Source organism: Dasypus novemcinctus, chromosome 13 (assembly GCF_030445035.2).
Source record: "Dasypus novemcinctus isolate mDasNov1 chromosome 13, mDasNov1.1.hap2, whole genome shotgun sequence".
In the NCBI taxonomy this organism is placed as follows: Eukaryota; Metazoa; Chordata; class Mammalia; order Cingulata; family Dasypodidae; genus Dasypus; species Dasypus novemcinctus.
In genome coordinates, this window is record NC_080685.1 from 109,984,833 (window position 1) to 110,000,427 (window position 15,595).

The window sequence follows — 15,595 nt, forward strand, 5'->3', positions numbered from 1 at the left end:
ATCACGAGCACAGTAGACTTTTTTTTTTTAAAGACTTATTTTTATTTCTCTCCCCCTGTTCCCCCCATTGTCTGCTTTCTATGTGTTCTTCTGTGTCTGCTTGTATTTTCATGAGGCAGCTCTGGGAGCCGATCCTGGGACTTTCTGGAGTGGGAAAGAGGCAATTACTCTCTTACACCACCTCAGCTCCCTGTTCTGCTTCATCTTCTTACTTTCTCTCCTCTGTGTCTCTTGTTGCGTCATGTTGCTGCGCCAGCTTTCTGCATCTGCTGGCACTCCTGCTTGGGGCGGCTTTTCCCTTGTAAGGCAGCATTCCCCTGCAGTGCTGCTCTCCTGTGCAGGGCCGCATTCCTGCATGGGCCGGCACTCTGTGTGGGCCAGCTTGCCCTCACCAGAAGGCCCTGGGCATGGAACCATGGACCTCTTATATGGTAGGGGGGAGCTTAATTGGCTGAGCCACATCTGTTTCCCACAGTAGACTTTTTTTTTTCTGTAGAAAATGACAAGCTGATTCTATAGTTCATATGGAAAATGAAAAGAGCCTAGAATAGCCCAATATTACCTGACTTATAAAGCTACATTAATTAGTACAGCATGTTATTAGCATAAAGATAGGCAAATAGATTAATGGAACAAAATAAAAGTCTGGAAATGGGTCCACACATATAGGAGCAACAAATTTCTGACAAGATGGAAAGACAAGTCAAGAAAGGAAAGTCTTCAGCAGATAGTGCAGGGCCTAATAGATATTCATATGCAAAAAAAATGGCTTTGATCCATATCTCACCTGAAATTTAAAAATTAATGCAAAATGGGTTATGATCTAAATGTAAAACTTGTAGAAGAAAGCCATAAGAATAAAGAACATCACAATGAATCTCAGAACAAATTATATGGAGTAAGAAAAAGCCAGAGAAAATAGAATGCATGGTGTATTTCCAAATATATAAAACACTAGGAAATGTAAACTAATGTATTCTGACAAAAGTTGTGCCGGGGGTGGGGAGGGGTGGTAAGGGGCAGGAGGGTGGGATTTCTAAAGGAATGAGGAAACTTTGGGAGGTGAAAGATATGTCCATTATCTTGATTGTGATGATGGTGAAATTCTGTCAAAATTTATCTAATTGTGTGCTCTAGACTTGAGTTTATTACATGGCAATTTTACCTCTAAAGCTAATGAAAAATACATTCATCTTCCCTGCCCACTTTCATAGATAAAAGTAATATTCTGTATTTACTTTTCTCTACCTTGGGATTTTTTTTATACAATGTACTCTGGAAATATTCCTTAGCAAAATATGTAGAATTATTTTATTTTTTACACCTTCATCCTATACCTTGATTTATTCAAGTAATCTTCTATTGAAGGGCATTTTAATATTTCCAGTCATTTGTTATAAATAATGACATAGTTTTAGATATATATCTTTTTAACATTTTGTTGGTATCTTTGGGATAGAATTTTTTCAGAGTGGGATTGTTGTGTCAGTAGGTAAATATACAAGTGATTTTGAGAGATGTTGCCAAATTTCCCATTTTGCATAAAAATCAGCAGCGCCTCTTTCCCCCACAGTCTGTCACTACAGAGTATGTTGTCAAACGTTTGGACACTGCCAATATAAGTGAGAAATGGAATCTCAGTGTATGTTTAATTTGCATATCTATTATTATGAGAGAGCAGAGCATGTTTCTATATGGCTGTGAAACTGTTTACGGTTCATTTTTTTGAGAACTATCTGTTCATTCTTCAGCTGATGGTTTTTTTTTTTCATAGGTTTGCTGGCTATTTAGTTCCCTATTTGTAAAGCTCTTTATATTTTAGGAATAGCGATCTTTTGTCTGTAATGTAACAAATATTTTTTCTCAGATTGTCATTGGCAAACTTGGCTTATTTTGTATTTTTGTGAGCTGAGGGAGGTTGGGCAATACTTTTGAATACTCAAATTTATGTTTTTCCCTTGTTGGTTCTAGACTTTGAGGCGTAATTTTAGGAAGGCTTTCCCCACTCAGTTCACAGAAAAATTCATCCTTGTTTTTTCTATTATTTTTTTTTACATTCAGCCTTCTGATTGCTTTGTATTCTTGGGCCAGAACTATACTGCTTTAATTACAGAGCCTGCCCTCACCTCCCCACCCTCCAGTGGTCTTTTTTACAGGGTTTTGCTGCCTGTTCTTATTTTTCCAAATTAACTTTAAATTCAACTTGAAGACACGTCATTAATATTCAATTACCTTTTTTCTCCCCAGGTTAAATGTTCTCAGTTTCTTCAACTCTTAGAACGTGATTTCAAAGTAGTCATTATCCTTGTCCTTTTTCTCAAGTCACGTAATCTTAAAATGTGGGACCCCGAACTGAACTCTTGGGGATCATGGAGTAATGCGTGATTGCAGGGGATAAGGCCTTTTGAAAAGCGTCAGCACGAGCGGGGCAGTCGGGCATCCCGAGCTGCGCAAGGGCGGGCGGGAGGCCGCCGGCCGGCAAGGCAGGCGCCCCTCCGGCTGCGGTGGGGCTATGCCGGGTGTCTCGCCGCGCGTGCCTAAACCGCGAGCCCTCTGGGCGGTAGGACTGGCCTGCCCTTCTCCTTACCCAAACCCGCGCCCTTTCTCCCAGCTACCCGGCCTCCGACCTCCCTTTCTCACCTAGTTTCTGGTCAGCTAAGCGCTCTCCCCGCCGCCTCTCTGTGCTTGGTTTCTTCCGAGGTCTCTTTTCGTCCCCGCCTCGCTCTACAGTTGGTTTCTTCCGTTCCGGCCCCTCCCACTGCGTGTCCCGCAGCCGTAGGCACGTTTACGTGGGCTCTGGGGCAGTATTTGATGACGTATTGGACGGCGGCGTCGGGCGGAAAGTGTCCCCAGCGGGGAAGGCGAAGTTCATTCTCGGTCCCCGCCCCCCGGCCGGTTTCTTAGCAGAGGGGGAAACACTAAAGAGAGGGGCCTAGCGCTTCTCCGTAGGAAGCGTCGCCTCTTCTTTGCTGTCCCTCCGCAATGGACTCAGTACCTGCCTCTCTTCCCTCTGTCACCGCCTCCCCGGGGGACCCGGAACTGCTGGGACCCCTGTCGGTGCTCTACGCAGCTCTCATAGCTGAGCTACTGGAGGTGACGGGCCCTATTCCCAGGGAGGGACCCCAGCTCTCGAAGGCGGGTGGACGAGTTCTGAGCAGAGTGGGTGCACTGACTGACAGGGCGAGGGGAAAATGGAGTGTCCAGCCCGAGGCAAGCAGGACGTTGCGTTGCTGTTTACGGGGACCAGTGTCCTTGAGGTTTTCTCTGCGTGTTCTTTTTGTATCGAGCACTGTGTTAGGTTCTGGTATGCAGTCATGAGCAAAACACGCCCTGCTGGTCCATTTCCCCTGACACTGGGCACTGTGGAGGATAGGGCCCGGATGGTGGTTACTTGTGTACTTGTGGATGACAGTTTCATGTACTGTCTTCGAGGAAGCATTTAAAACTAAGACACTGAGTTTTATAGAAGGCAGTTAAATTCAGAGCATTCTATCCAGACCAGTTACGAGTAGTTGACTGAATTTACTCAGCGTGTGTCATAGTCTTTAAGAGTAGAATAGAAATAAGATTAAAAGTCTTAGAGGAATCACATATTATTTGTGTTATTCATTATCATTTTGGTTTTATTTGGAGCCATAAAAGTTAACTACTACTAAAGTATCTTCTGAATTTTTTGTCTTATGTGTTTTTTCCAACAAAAACCGACTTTTCCAGGTGAAAAGTATGATCCAGAGGGATTCTAGCCATGTGTGAGACAGAAGATGTGGTAGACCCTACTGCAAACTTTAAATACATACTCAATTTAAAGACATTTTGATTCAAAATGTTTAAAAACACTACAAGCCAAACAAAATATGAGGCTGCCATTATTCAGTCTTAATGCAGTGGGAGCCATTGAAGCTTTTGAGAGGGTTGGATTTAGAATTTTTTTGGGTAATTCTCTATGGCTGCTTTATTGTAAATTTCTTTAAGGCTTCCTGTTATTCTCATATTTCTATTTCAGTTAGTTGCTACATTGCCTGATGATGTTCGGCCTGGACCCGATTTTTATGGACTGCCATGGCAGCCTGTACTTATCACTGCCTTCTTGGGAATTGTTTCATTTACCATTTTCTTCTGGAGAACCATCCTTGTTGTGAGTAGATTAACTTATATTTTGCTTCATAAATACAAGAGGTAGTTTGTAATCACCAGTCCTTTTGTTTCTTTTTCACTCACTTGTATACAAATTGGTGCATATTCGCCAAGCTAACCTTGTAAAATAATCCCTTGTAATCTTCCTTGGTAAAAAAACTTAAAAGGGACAAGACCTGTGTATCTTGATGGGAAAAATTCAATTTATAAGTCCCTTATATAAAAACTTAAAAATTAAGTATTAGGTGAGCACATATACGCTGTAGGACTTGGAAGTTCTTAGAGCCGTTCTGAAAAGCGGTTTAATAATATGTACTAGAAGTCTTAAAAATGTTCACATCAATAATTTTATGCAGCATAATACCATATCTAGTAATCAACTCTATGGAAATAATCATGCATTAAAGATCTTGTATAAAGACATTCAATGGGATAGTATTTATTAGGGTGAAAACTTGGCACAACCTAAATGACCCATAGTAAAAGAATTGTTAAATTGTCTATTGTACAGTCATATAAGGGAATATTTCGACAGCTCTTAATGTGTATATTTTTTGAAGACATTGGAGCATAGAAAATACTTGATTTAATGTTAAGTGGAAAAAAGCCAGAAATCAAAAATTTTCAAATGTAGATAAACTATATTCTTATATAAACACATGTGTACACACACAGAAAAAAAGTGCAAGGAAATACAACAAAATGATAAAAATGCTTATATCTAGGAGATGATGTAATTTTTATTTGTTTTCATTATAAATACCTGTTTCCTAAAGTTTCCTCTTTGATCATGTCCTATTAGGCTCAGAAAATATCTTACAATTTGGAAATACCACTTATAGAGTGTCCAAAGACACACTATTCAATTTTTTATTCCTTAGTCTTTTTTCTGTACAGTTTATCTTTCATGCTTGTATGTGTATGTATACCCATTCATGTACATATATTTATGATTGTACTGTTTGTTCTCTCTCTCTTTAAAAATTATTCCTTTGCATTTTTTGGAATTCTTAAAAAATTTGAAACATTTCTACTTAAAAATGAAAATGTTTTACTGGTTTTTTGATTATATTGATTATAACTACGGCCATAAAGGAGCAGCTTCAACACCCCAAGAAGTTCTTTTTTTTTTTTTTAAGGAGGCACCTGGGATTAAACCTGGGCTCATGTACATGGAAAGCAGGCGGTCAACTACTGAGCTACATCTGCTCCCTTCCTCATTCCTCTTTACAGTAAATTTGCCCCAGGGCCCCAGGAAAGCATTGATCTCTTTCTGTATCTATAAATTAGTTTTGTCTTACAGAATTTTTCATTTTGTATCAATGAAATCATAATGTATACATTCTTTTTTGTCTGAACTTCTTCCACTCAGCATAAGGTTTTTACATTTATCTACATTATATCAGTAGTTTGTTTTTCTTGCTAATAGTGTAGTTTATCTGTTCACCTGTAGATATATTGCTGATAAGAAAAAATTTTTAATTTAAAAGGATGTTTTCTGTTTCTTACAAACTGACTTTTTTAATGAAAAGAACTTCACTAGTTTTGTGATTATATTAGTAGTACATGCACATTGTAGAAAAATTCAAATAGTATATAGAAAAGTACAAAGAAAAAAGTAAAATCACAATCCCACTACCAGAGAGGCTGTATTTGTTAACCCTGATTAAAGATATTTCCAGACAGCTTTCTTCAACCATATTGCTAATTCTAAATAAGTGAGATTTTATTATATGTTGTTTGCCCTTTTTTCAGTGTTTCTTGCATACTTATAATTGCTGCGAAATATTTTATGAAATATTGCACCAATTTTAGACCTTGAAATTATTTCAGATGTTTTGCTACTATAAATAACACAGGTGAGAGGAAAATGCCTGGGAATATGAAAATTTAAACAAGAAAATAAATAGAACAATAAAATCTTAAAACTAGTGTATGTTTCTTTATGCCTTCGTGTCTGTTTGTTGAGAGTAATATAAGGCTAACTTTTTAAAAGTCAGCTATTTTTGTGTTAAAGATTATAATTGGGCTTGTTTTAATTTTTTTTCTTCAAGAATCAAAAAAGACATTCTTGTAGAAAACAGAAAATATATAAAAACCAAAAGACCACCACCCAGAGATTATCATTATTTCCATTTTTATGAATTTCATTTATCTTTCCTGCTTTCTCTCTTTCTCTTCTCCAGATAGCCATATATTTGTTATGTCGGTTGTGTATGTTTATGTTGATATCTTTATATAAAGTACACTATATGTTGTGTACTTTGTAATTAATTGCAAAGATAAAAGTATATATTTCTAGTTCATATTTACTATGAGAATATTATCTATTTACATTATTAAAATTACATGCTCATTTTATACATTAGGTCCACTTAATAGATATGTAAGTTTATCTTTAATTGCAAAAGAAGGTATTTATCTTAGTGCTTTTATTAGAAACTATTTATGAAGTAACACTGCCAATTATAAATAAATTTTAACCATTTCTTGTTTTTTAATCTCATGAATTCATTTTGCTGAATTAAATTATTAAATTTTTATTTGGTTACAATTTTGACTGTTATATTAGAAAATATTATATTGCCATTAATGTTTTGACATCAAATTTAATTTTATTTCTCTCCTAGGTAAAGAATAGAGTATATCAAGGTAAATTTTTAGACTTATTTTGTTATTTGTACTATTTCTTCTGTATTGATATTTAAGCTAGAAGTCGATAAATTAATTTCTAGTGCCTGAATGACTTGACTTCAGGAAATTTAATAACCCTAAATTTCTAGCTTGGATGATAGAGTATATGATGGTACTACCAACTGAGATAGGAGATGAGGAAGAACGAGTAGTGGGAGTAGAGAGAAGATAACTAGTTTAATTTGGGCAGACTGACTTTGAGGGACCTTAGGGACATTTGGGTACAGTGGTTTTGGAGGCAGTTGATTATATGAATTTTAAGTTTGGAGAGAGGGAAGAGTAAAGATTATTAAGAACTGTGTGCCTATCAAGAAGCATATGACCTGGAAGATATAGATAATATGAGGCAATATATGTGTCTAAATAGAAATTTTAAAAATATGTATTATAATGATAGCTAAGTACACTTCCAGTGGAGAAAAAGTAGAAATAGGGTACAAAATGGTGATGAGAAATTAGGTATTTGCTATGTAGAAAGTGGGATTAAATGGGATAGTCTGTTTTGGCTGCCTGGCCCATAAGGGTAGGCTCTCAGATACTGTTTTATCATAGTGGTAGTGGCATTGGAGGTAGTGAAGTCTTGACCTGAGGGGAGGAGAGCTCTAACATTGGGTAACATGGAAGAGATATTTGGATATTGGGTCAGATGATAGAATTAAATGCCAGTTACAGGAGCCTGGGATTCTGGGCACTGGTGTAGATGCTTTTCATATGTTACCTTACTATAAGACAGTTACTTTACCTATGATATTTATGTATAAGGTGTTGGCAACAATCTCATCTTAGATGAACAACATTAATCAAGGCTTAGAAAGGTTAGTTGTTCAAGGTCCTATAGCTACTAACTGGTGAAGCCGGGATTTCAACCCAGATATGTATATTCCAAAGTCCATGCTTTTCAGACTACACTACCCTAGTTTTCTTGAAGTAAAATCTATTGGGGAATATAAAGATATTGTTGCCTATGAGTAGGCCAATTCAATTATATTTTAGGGCGTGGATGTGGCTCAAGCAGTTGAGTACTTGCTTCCTGCATGGGAGGTCCTGGTTTCGGTTCCCGGTACCTCCTAAAAACAAAAAAACAACGAGCAAACAAACAAAAAAGCCAACTCAGAGGAGCTGTTGAGGCTCAGCAGTTGATACCGGCTTCCCACATACAAGATCCCCAGTTCAATCCTTTGCTTCAGTTCCTCAAAAATATTATATTTTAGAAGGATCTCTGGTAGATACTGAAAAATATAGCTTGAAGTGAGGAGAACATGGAATGATCGGGGATTTTTTAAAGTGGTTATCATGATCTAAGTGTACTGGAAATAGTAGAACCTTGGAGAATGATATGATTTGGCAGTAGCGTGAGGGAGGTATCTGCAAGTTCTCAAGCCTGTGTGACAAGAAGAATGAAGTGGCAGATGATAGGAAGACAAGATGAGAGAGAGGAGTCTGTTGAGGGACATGGGTAAGAAAAATCTGAGCATGGAAAAGAGATTGGTTTGGGGTGTTTGAAATAAAACCTCTGGGGAAATTTCAGTGAGCACTAAGAAATGTTGGACTTATATTTAGATGAAGGGTAGTTCTAGAGAGGCAGATTTAGGGGTAATCACAGGAGATAATAGGGGAGATTGAGCTAGCTGGATAGCAGCACATGGAACAAGACATGCTATATTTTAAAGCTTTAGAGGAAAGTGTGTAAGTCATATAGCTAGGAATAATTAATACTAAATGCTAATTAAAATAACAAATATTTGTCTTCTGTGTGTACTACCATCAGGTTCTTTTAAATGTCATGTAAGCTAACTTGACCTCATTCTTGACCTTTGATAAATTAATTATACAGGCAATGACTGCTGTTGTAGGATGGAAAGTAGTGAGAATATTTGCCTGTTTGTTTTCTACTTTTTTTCTATTCTTAAGGCTAACTTGTATTGTAAGATCATCTTTTGAGTCATTGGTGTTTTGATCATGAAAATTGCAAATATGAATATTAAAAATGTACTAAGTTTGAAAAGACTTGGGAAGTTGAGTGTAACAAAAATTTGAGGGTCTCTACTCCATGGTAGGCACCTTGATACTTGTTAATTATTGAAAAGTTTATATTTGACCAAAAAGATAACATATAAACTGAGTGTTGATGTGCTGGTGGTTTGATCAACACAGTATTTTTCATAGATAATTTGAGGAATAGAAATGAATATTGAAATGCTTGCATTTTCTATGTGTTTCTTCTTTGTAGATGACTTATATTTGACATCCCATTTTCTGAAAGAAAGGTGTTTTTTGTTTGTTTGTTTGTTTTTTACGGTAGTACAGGGACTTGAACCCAGGACCTCATAATGGGAAGCAGGTGCTCAACCACTGAGCTATATCTATTCCCCAAGAAAGGTGCTTAATGAAGGGAGGGAAATTAGGCTAAAACATTTTACTGTGTTTTCCCATTTTTGAAAAAAAAAAATTAATTGAAATCTCATTAAAATAAGTCCTTATTGTCTTATTTTTCTTAAGTTTCAATCATATTTTTATACCTTTAATGCCATTAATTACAGATTGCTTTCTCAAGGGATAGTGGTTATCCTAACAAGTTCTTTACCCTCGTGGTGCCAGATAACACGCCTTTGCTGCTAACATATTGGGTAATTTAATTTAGTAGTCATAATAATCTTATGGATTTTTCTCCCTTTTTAGTCACTGAACAACAAATTTCTGAGAAAATGAAGAATATCATGAAAGAAAATGCAGAACTTGTGCAAAAATTGTCAAATTATGAACAGAAGGTACAGTTACTCTTTCAGTTCTCCCCTCCTCATGGGTCCAGCTTGAATTATTTCTACCTGTGTTAGAGTTCAGTTATTATGGTGCTATAAATCATATTTTCTTATTTCATTGCTTTTTTTTATTTTACAAAACCTCCAAATCTAAGGCAATCACAGTATGTGTAAATTAATACTATTTTCTTTTGAAGGGGATATCCATGAGCAGATAAATTTTGATAGCACTAAAATCTCCAATTCTGAGTTCTGAATATTTTATTATATATTTATATTTATATAGATCAAGGAATCAAAGAAACATGCTCAAGAAACCAAGAAACAAAATATGATTCTCTCTGATGAGGCAGTTAAATTTAAGGTAAAAATTCCCTCTCTTTTCAGTATTATAATCTAAAAATAGAAATGAAACTAATGAGTAATTATTACTAATGCTAATACCTCTTTTGGTAGGATAAAATCAAGAGACTTGAAGAAACTAATGAAATTTTGGGTGACCGAGCTAAAAATCTTCGTGTTATGTTGGAATCTGAGCGAGAACAGAATGCCAAGAATCAGGACTTGGTGAGGGAGTTGCTGCTACTTGTTACTGTAATTTTGGCTTTTGTGCTATTTTGTACATTGGGTGAGTTGAACTCTATATTTTTCCATGCCGTTACCTAAAATAAGAGAGGACAACAGGAAAGTTGAACCTAATTTTGTCCCTTTTTGTGGAATTTTATGTACTGATTTCACAACCTAACTGTTTTGGGAGAGCCTAGGAAGTATTTCCCCGTTCTGGGTAATTTTTATATTGCTTGACTTCTGTCTTCCAAAGCATACAGGAAAACTAAGAAACTCTAGCCAGTTTGAACAGTCCTACTGTTTTGTTTTGTGTTGGTTCTTTTTTCAAAATAAACTTTTAACTTTAGAATAGTTTTCAGAATTATATAAAACTTTCAGGGATAGTACAGTGGGTTTCCTTATCACTCAAACCCACTTAAACTTGAACACTTAGCTGAATAGTGTTTACTCGGTTTTCCCACTGTGAAGTTACTCTTTTCTTCCTCCTTTGCATACTGACCTCATTGGAAGGAAGTCACTTTGCACAACCCATGCTTAAGGAGGCAGTATCTTCAAAAAATTATCTGGAATTCCTCTGTATTGTAGATTTGTCTATTCTCCCCCAAGTCCTACTGTTTTTAATCCAGACAAGAGAATCTTTACAGTCCACTTGGAGATTTTTTCTTCACCATTAGGAAGAATCATTGATTTGAACTGTTTTACTTGAAAGCTTTTCCATCTTCTTAGATTTTACCTTTTTGTCTGGTCATTTCCCATATTACCTTATAACCAGGAAGGTTGTAGCTACTATGAAACACATATACATGGTATTCTTCCTTCTTCATCTCTTTATGTTTTTGACTTTGATCCTAGGCCAAAACTGGATCACTGTTTTTACCCAAAGCCTAGGGAATGACTGGGATATGTTTTGTTAGTGTTTCTTTTTAGCGTATATCTCTGTTTCTACTGAAATCCTTTGAACATGTTTTGTATTCTGTCTCTATACACAGATACTGGAAAACAAGAAATCTATAGAGAAGCTAAAAGATGTTATTTCAGTGAATGCCTCAGAATTTTCAGAGGTAAAACTGCTCATAATTCCTGCAGGATATTGATAGCATACCTTAGTTTTTTTGATGTATGTTAGAATATGGAAACAGTGGAAACTAATATGATGTCTGGTTGGGAAAGTGCAACCTTTTCTGTTTTTCTTGGGAATCAACTTGTTTATAGGAATGTTTTGTGTTAGGTTCAAATTGCCCTTAATGAAGCTAAACTTAGTGAAGAGAAGGTGAAGTCTGAGTGCCATCGGGTTCAAGAAGAGAATGGGAAGCTAAAGAAGAAGAAGGAGCAGGTACAGAGAAGTAATGCTATAGATGATGTCAGCTAAAGAACTAAATATCATTGTCTCTTGAGTATCTTTTCTCAGATCGTTTTGAAAATGAAATATGAGTGCAGGGTTTTGTTCTTAGACATGTAAAATGTGAAGCATGGTCCCAGAATTGAGGACATAGATATGTCTTCCCCATCGCTTCTAAGTTTCCTCTCCATCTGCATAGCTTCTGGTGGCTGTGAGAGTGCTTGTCTTTGTTTGTCAAACACCAACTAGTTATTAACTGGGGTGGCCGCAAAGGGCTGATGGATAGACTTTTTATACCAAAGAATTAGATACTTTATAAGCCTCCTTGAGCAGTTATTGCTTCACTGACCTAGCGGAGATTGCATAATCTGTAGTTCTGGGCCTGGGAAACAGTGAGATGTGCCCTTCTATTCCATTTTCTGAAGGGTGCAGTGAACTGGGTCAGCTTTCTGGACAGCTCTCAAGTTTCACTGCATCTGAGGTTGGGACCACTCTCCTCTCTCCCTTTAACGGTGACCTTAGCCTGCAGTCACAGGTCCAGGAGGGGCTTTTGCCTACTCCCTTGCCTCGTTCACACGTCCTGGGGGCTCTGGTGTGAAAGCCTCCTTTGGTAATTCATGTGATGACTTTTCAGTTGCAGAAGGAAATTGAAGACTGGAGTAAGTCACATGCTGAGCTCAGTGAGCAAATCAAATCATTTCAGAAGTCTCAGAAAGATTTGGAAGGAGCTCTTTCCTACAAAGATGATAATATTGATGTAAGTTCATTCTCATGAATACAGTTTTAAATATGCTTAATTTGAGATTCTCTTTCTGATCTCCTTTTTCTTCTCTTCTAGGCTTTGACTAATTGCATTACACAGTTGAATCGGTTAGATTGTGACTCTGATTCTGAGAGTAAAAATAAAGGAGGAATTGAGTTGGATGAATTAGCAAATGGAGAAGTGGGAGGTAAGATCAGTCTCAGGGCTGGATCCCTTTTTGTCCTCCTGTCATTTATTAAGTGCACTGACTCAACTTTTGGGCTGGACGTTTTCCTCTTGAGTGTGAGCATCCTTAGATTTACATGTATGTCTGTGTGCATTGGGTGACAGAAGTAGCTGGGGTGTGGTAAGCAGTGGGCAGGAGAATTAAATACTTGTGCACTGGAAGTGGAGCAGCCTCAGTGTGTCTTACTTCTCTAAGTATTGGACACTATAGAATTAAGGTATAGTAGGAGGAGAAACTTGTTTCTTAAGTCTCGGGAGGTGACATTTGATTTTTTTTCCCCCCTAAAGATTTATTTATTTATTTATTTCTCCCCCCCGTTGTCTGTTTGCTGTGTCTTCTTTGTCCACTTCTGTTGTTGTCAGCAGCATGGGAATCTGTGTCTCTTTTTGTTGAACATCTTGTTGTGTCAGCTCTCCCTGTGTGCGGCGCCATTCCTGGGCAGGCTGCATTTTCCTTCGTGCAGGGCGGCTCTCCTTACAGGATGCACTCCTTGCGCGTGGGGCTCCCCTCCACGGGAGACACCCCTGCGTGGCAGGGCACTCCTTGCGCGCATCAGCACTGCACATGTGCCAGCTCCACACGGGTCAAGGAGGCCCAGGGTTTGAACCGCGGCCCTCCCATGTGGTAGACGGATGCCCTAACCAAGTCTGCTGGGCCAAGTCCACTGCCCTGACATTCAATTTGAATGCTCCTCATCTCAGTTCTGTGGTTTTAAGGCCCACACCCAGTTTTCAGATGTAATAGGAGCCATAAACTAAGGCCATGAGCGTAGAGGCTAAATAGTAGCAGTGTTTATCCTGCTCATGAGGACAGTGTTTCTAAACACTGTTTCCCAAGTTGATTATGACTTGCACAGTGGGGGTTTTGAGCCACATTTGGTAGCAGATTCAGGGGTAGAAAAAGGAGTGAATGTTTCTGAAATATGACATTGGACCAGGCAGATCTAGGAGAGAAGAGAGCTTTAGCTCCTGTATCCCATCTTGGCTCAAGAACAGCACAGATAACATTTTTTAGTACAAACTGAGAATTCACTTTTTGAATCTAACTTTGTGATTCTCTTAAGAGTCAAGTAGCCTGATAAATCCTGTTGATTAATATATATTTTTAATGTCTGAGCTGGAGATAATTTTTAATTTTTGGAAATCAGGAAACTAGAACAATGTTAAGAAGCAAGGTAGAAAAAAACAACTAAAGCCTTTTGTTTTTTTAGGTGACCGGAATGAGAAGCTGAAAAATCAAATTAAACAGATGATGGATGTCTCTCGGGTATAATCCTTTTTATAGTGTACCCTAAGTGCCTGTGAGTTCTTTGTATGCCTCTTTTCTAAGAATACTTCTCTCTCATGCAATTTTCAGACAAAAACTGCAATATCAGTAGTTGAAGAGGATCTAAAGCTATTACAAGTTAAGCTAAGAGCCTCAATGTCCACTAAATGTGACCTGGAAGGTAAGTTGTTTCTTGAGAAGAAACTGCATTGTCTTTAATTGGTTTTGCATTGGAAAGATAAAGAATGGCTCCCTGCTGTCATGCATCCCACCTCTCCCAGCACCATCCTCAGTCAAGTTCTCAAGTTCATATGCACACATGTAACTCAAATATTTACCCTTTGCAGACCAGATAAAGAAATTAGAAGATGATCGCAATTTGTTGCAGTCTGCCAAAGCTGGCCTGGAGGATGAATGCAAAACCCTGAGGCAGAAAGTAGAGATTCTGAATGAACTCTACCAGCAGAAAGAGATGGCTCTGCAAAAGTAAGATTTTTGTTGGTCATTGTTAAAAGTATTGTATGGCTGATGTATACTAAAGTAATTTATAAAAGTTGTTTACTATTGTTCCCTAATTTACAATTAGTGTAGATATGTCTTTCTTTCTGACTCATTTTCCATAACTTGCATTTTTCTTTTCATTCTAATTAGTTTTCAGAAATTGTTGCCTGTAATTTATTTGAGGGAGGAGTAGTTTACTGGTATTAATAGTTACTGTTGGAAGTGCTACTTTTTTTAAAGATCCATTTCCTTCTTGTGGCTTCACCACTTACTTCACTTTGCTTTCTTTGTGATTAATTCTGAGTTACCTTCCGTTTGTTTTAACTGACTTGTTATAGAACCTTTAAAAATCCTGAGTGATTTATAGGACATGTTTTTTAGTAGAATAAAAGGAATTTTCTTCATGATAAAGTACATTACGATACAGTGAATAAAATGCAAGTTTATTCAGTTTCTCCAACATCCATTCAATCATCATGACTCGTTGGGTCCCTGCTCTCCACCCCAAAAGCCGCTGTTCACACCCATCTCGTCTTTTCTGCCAGCCCCCTAACTAATCGCCTTATCTCTGATTTCCCTTTCTTGTATCGCTTCTTCCAAACTCTTGGTGTTTTTTTCTACAACTACTACAGTGGACCCTTGACCTTGGCAAACCCGCAGGGCACTTCTCCCAGCTGGCCCCGGGCTGCTCTCCAGGTGCACTTCCCGCAGCTCCTGAACCGCAGGAGCTTCCGGAACTGCGGCCACAGCCACACTCGGCTGCTTCCTCCACACCACATGACGCCCCTCGGTCTTCATATGTAATGTTGGTTTCCCTGCAGTGCAAATGTCCTTTACACTGCTTTCACTGGGCAATGTCCTTCTTACTCAAATGTTATGCTTCTTAAAGTATTCTCTGGGGTGAGTTATGGCAAAAAAATAGGTAGATAGTCATAGAGTCTGGGTAAGTACTCATTTTTTTCTTAGACTGTAACTGACATATATATTTGTGTTTAAATCTGCATATTAGTATTGGCTTTCTATTTGAAGACCTGTTCAGTGTTCTTCTGTCTTTTGGAATCCTTTTAATGATTTTGCCTTTCCCCCATTTAAGTTATAGGTTGTTGCACTTTTCTTTTTGTAATTACTCTAAAGACTGTAGCACCCATCCTGAATTGTAATATTTAAAGTCTGATATAAACTAACAGATTTGCCTCTCCCTGGGCTTTAATTTCATTCTTCACTTCCTCCTGGTTTACATGCTATTATAATGCTTTTCCATTCTCTGTATACTTCAGAGTGCACATGAGATTTCTTTTACAGTTATCTGATCAATACTCATTTAGATTTATACACACATCTGTAGC

General features: G+C 37.6%; 1 protein-coding gene across 4 annotated transcripts in view; it reads left to right on the forward strand.

The window, feature by feature from the left end:
- Positions 1 to 15,595, forward strand: part of MIA3 (MIA SH3 domain ER export factor 3) — a 57,577-nt gene that overhangs the window by 32,359 nt on the left and 9,623 nt on the right. For all 4 annotated transcript variants that reach the window (XM_058275259.2, XM_058275255.1, XM_058275257.1 and 1 more), the window contains exons 7-18: positions 4,004 to 4,135; positions 6,765 to 6,786; positions 9,508 to 9,596; positions 9,874 to 9,951; positions 10,044 to 10,154; positions 11,144 to 11,215; positions 11,383 to 11,487; positions 12,128 to 12,250; positions 12,332 to 12,443; positions 13,693 to 13,748; positions 13,839 to 13,929; positions 14,096 to 14,234. In XM_058275259.2, coding sequence (XP_058131242.1) covers positions 4,004 to 4,135; positions 6,765 to 6,786; positions 9,508 to 9,596; positions 9,874 to 9,951; positions 10,044 to 10,154; positions 11,144 to 11,215; positions 11,383 to 11,487; positions 12,128 to 12,250; positions 12,332 to 12,443; positions 13,693 to 13,748; positions 13,839 to 13,929; positions 14,096 to 14,234 — 1,130 coding nt within the window. The remainder of the gene's footprint in view (positions 1 to 4,003; positions 4,136 to 6,764; positions 6,787 to 9,507; positions 9,597 to 9,873; positions 9,952 to 10,043; positions 10,155 to 11,143; positions 11,216 to 11,382; positions 11,488 to 12,127; positions 12,251 to 12,331; positions 12,444 to 13,692; positions 13,749 to 13,838; positions 13,930 to 14,095; positions 14,235 to 15,595) is intronic.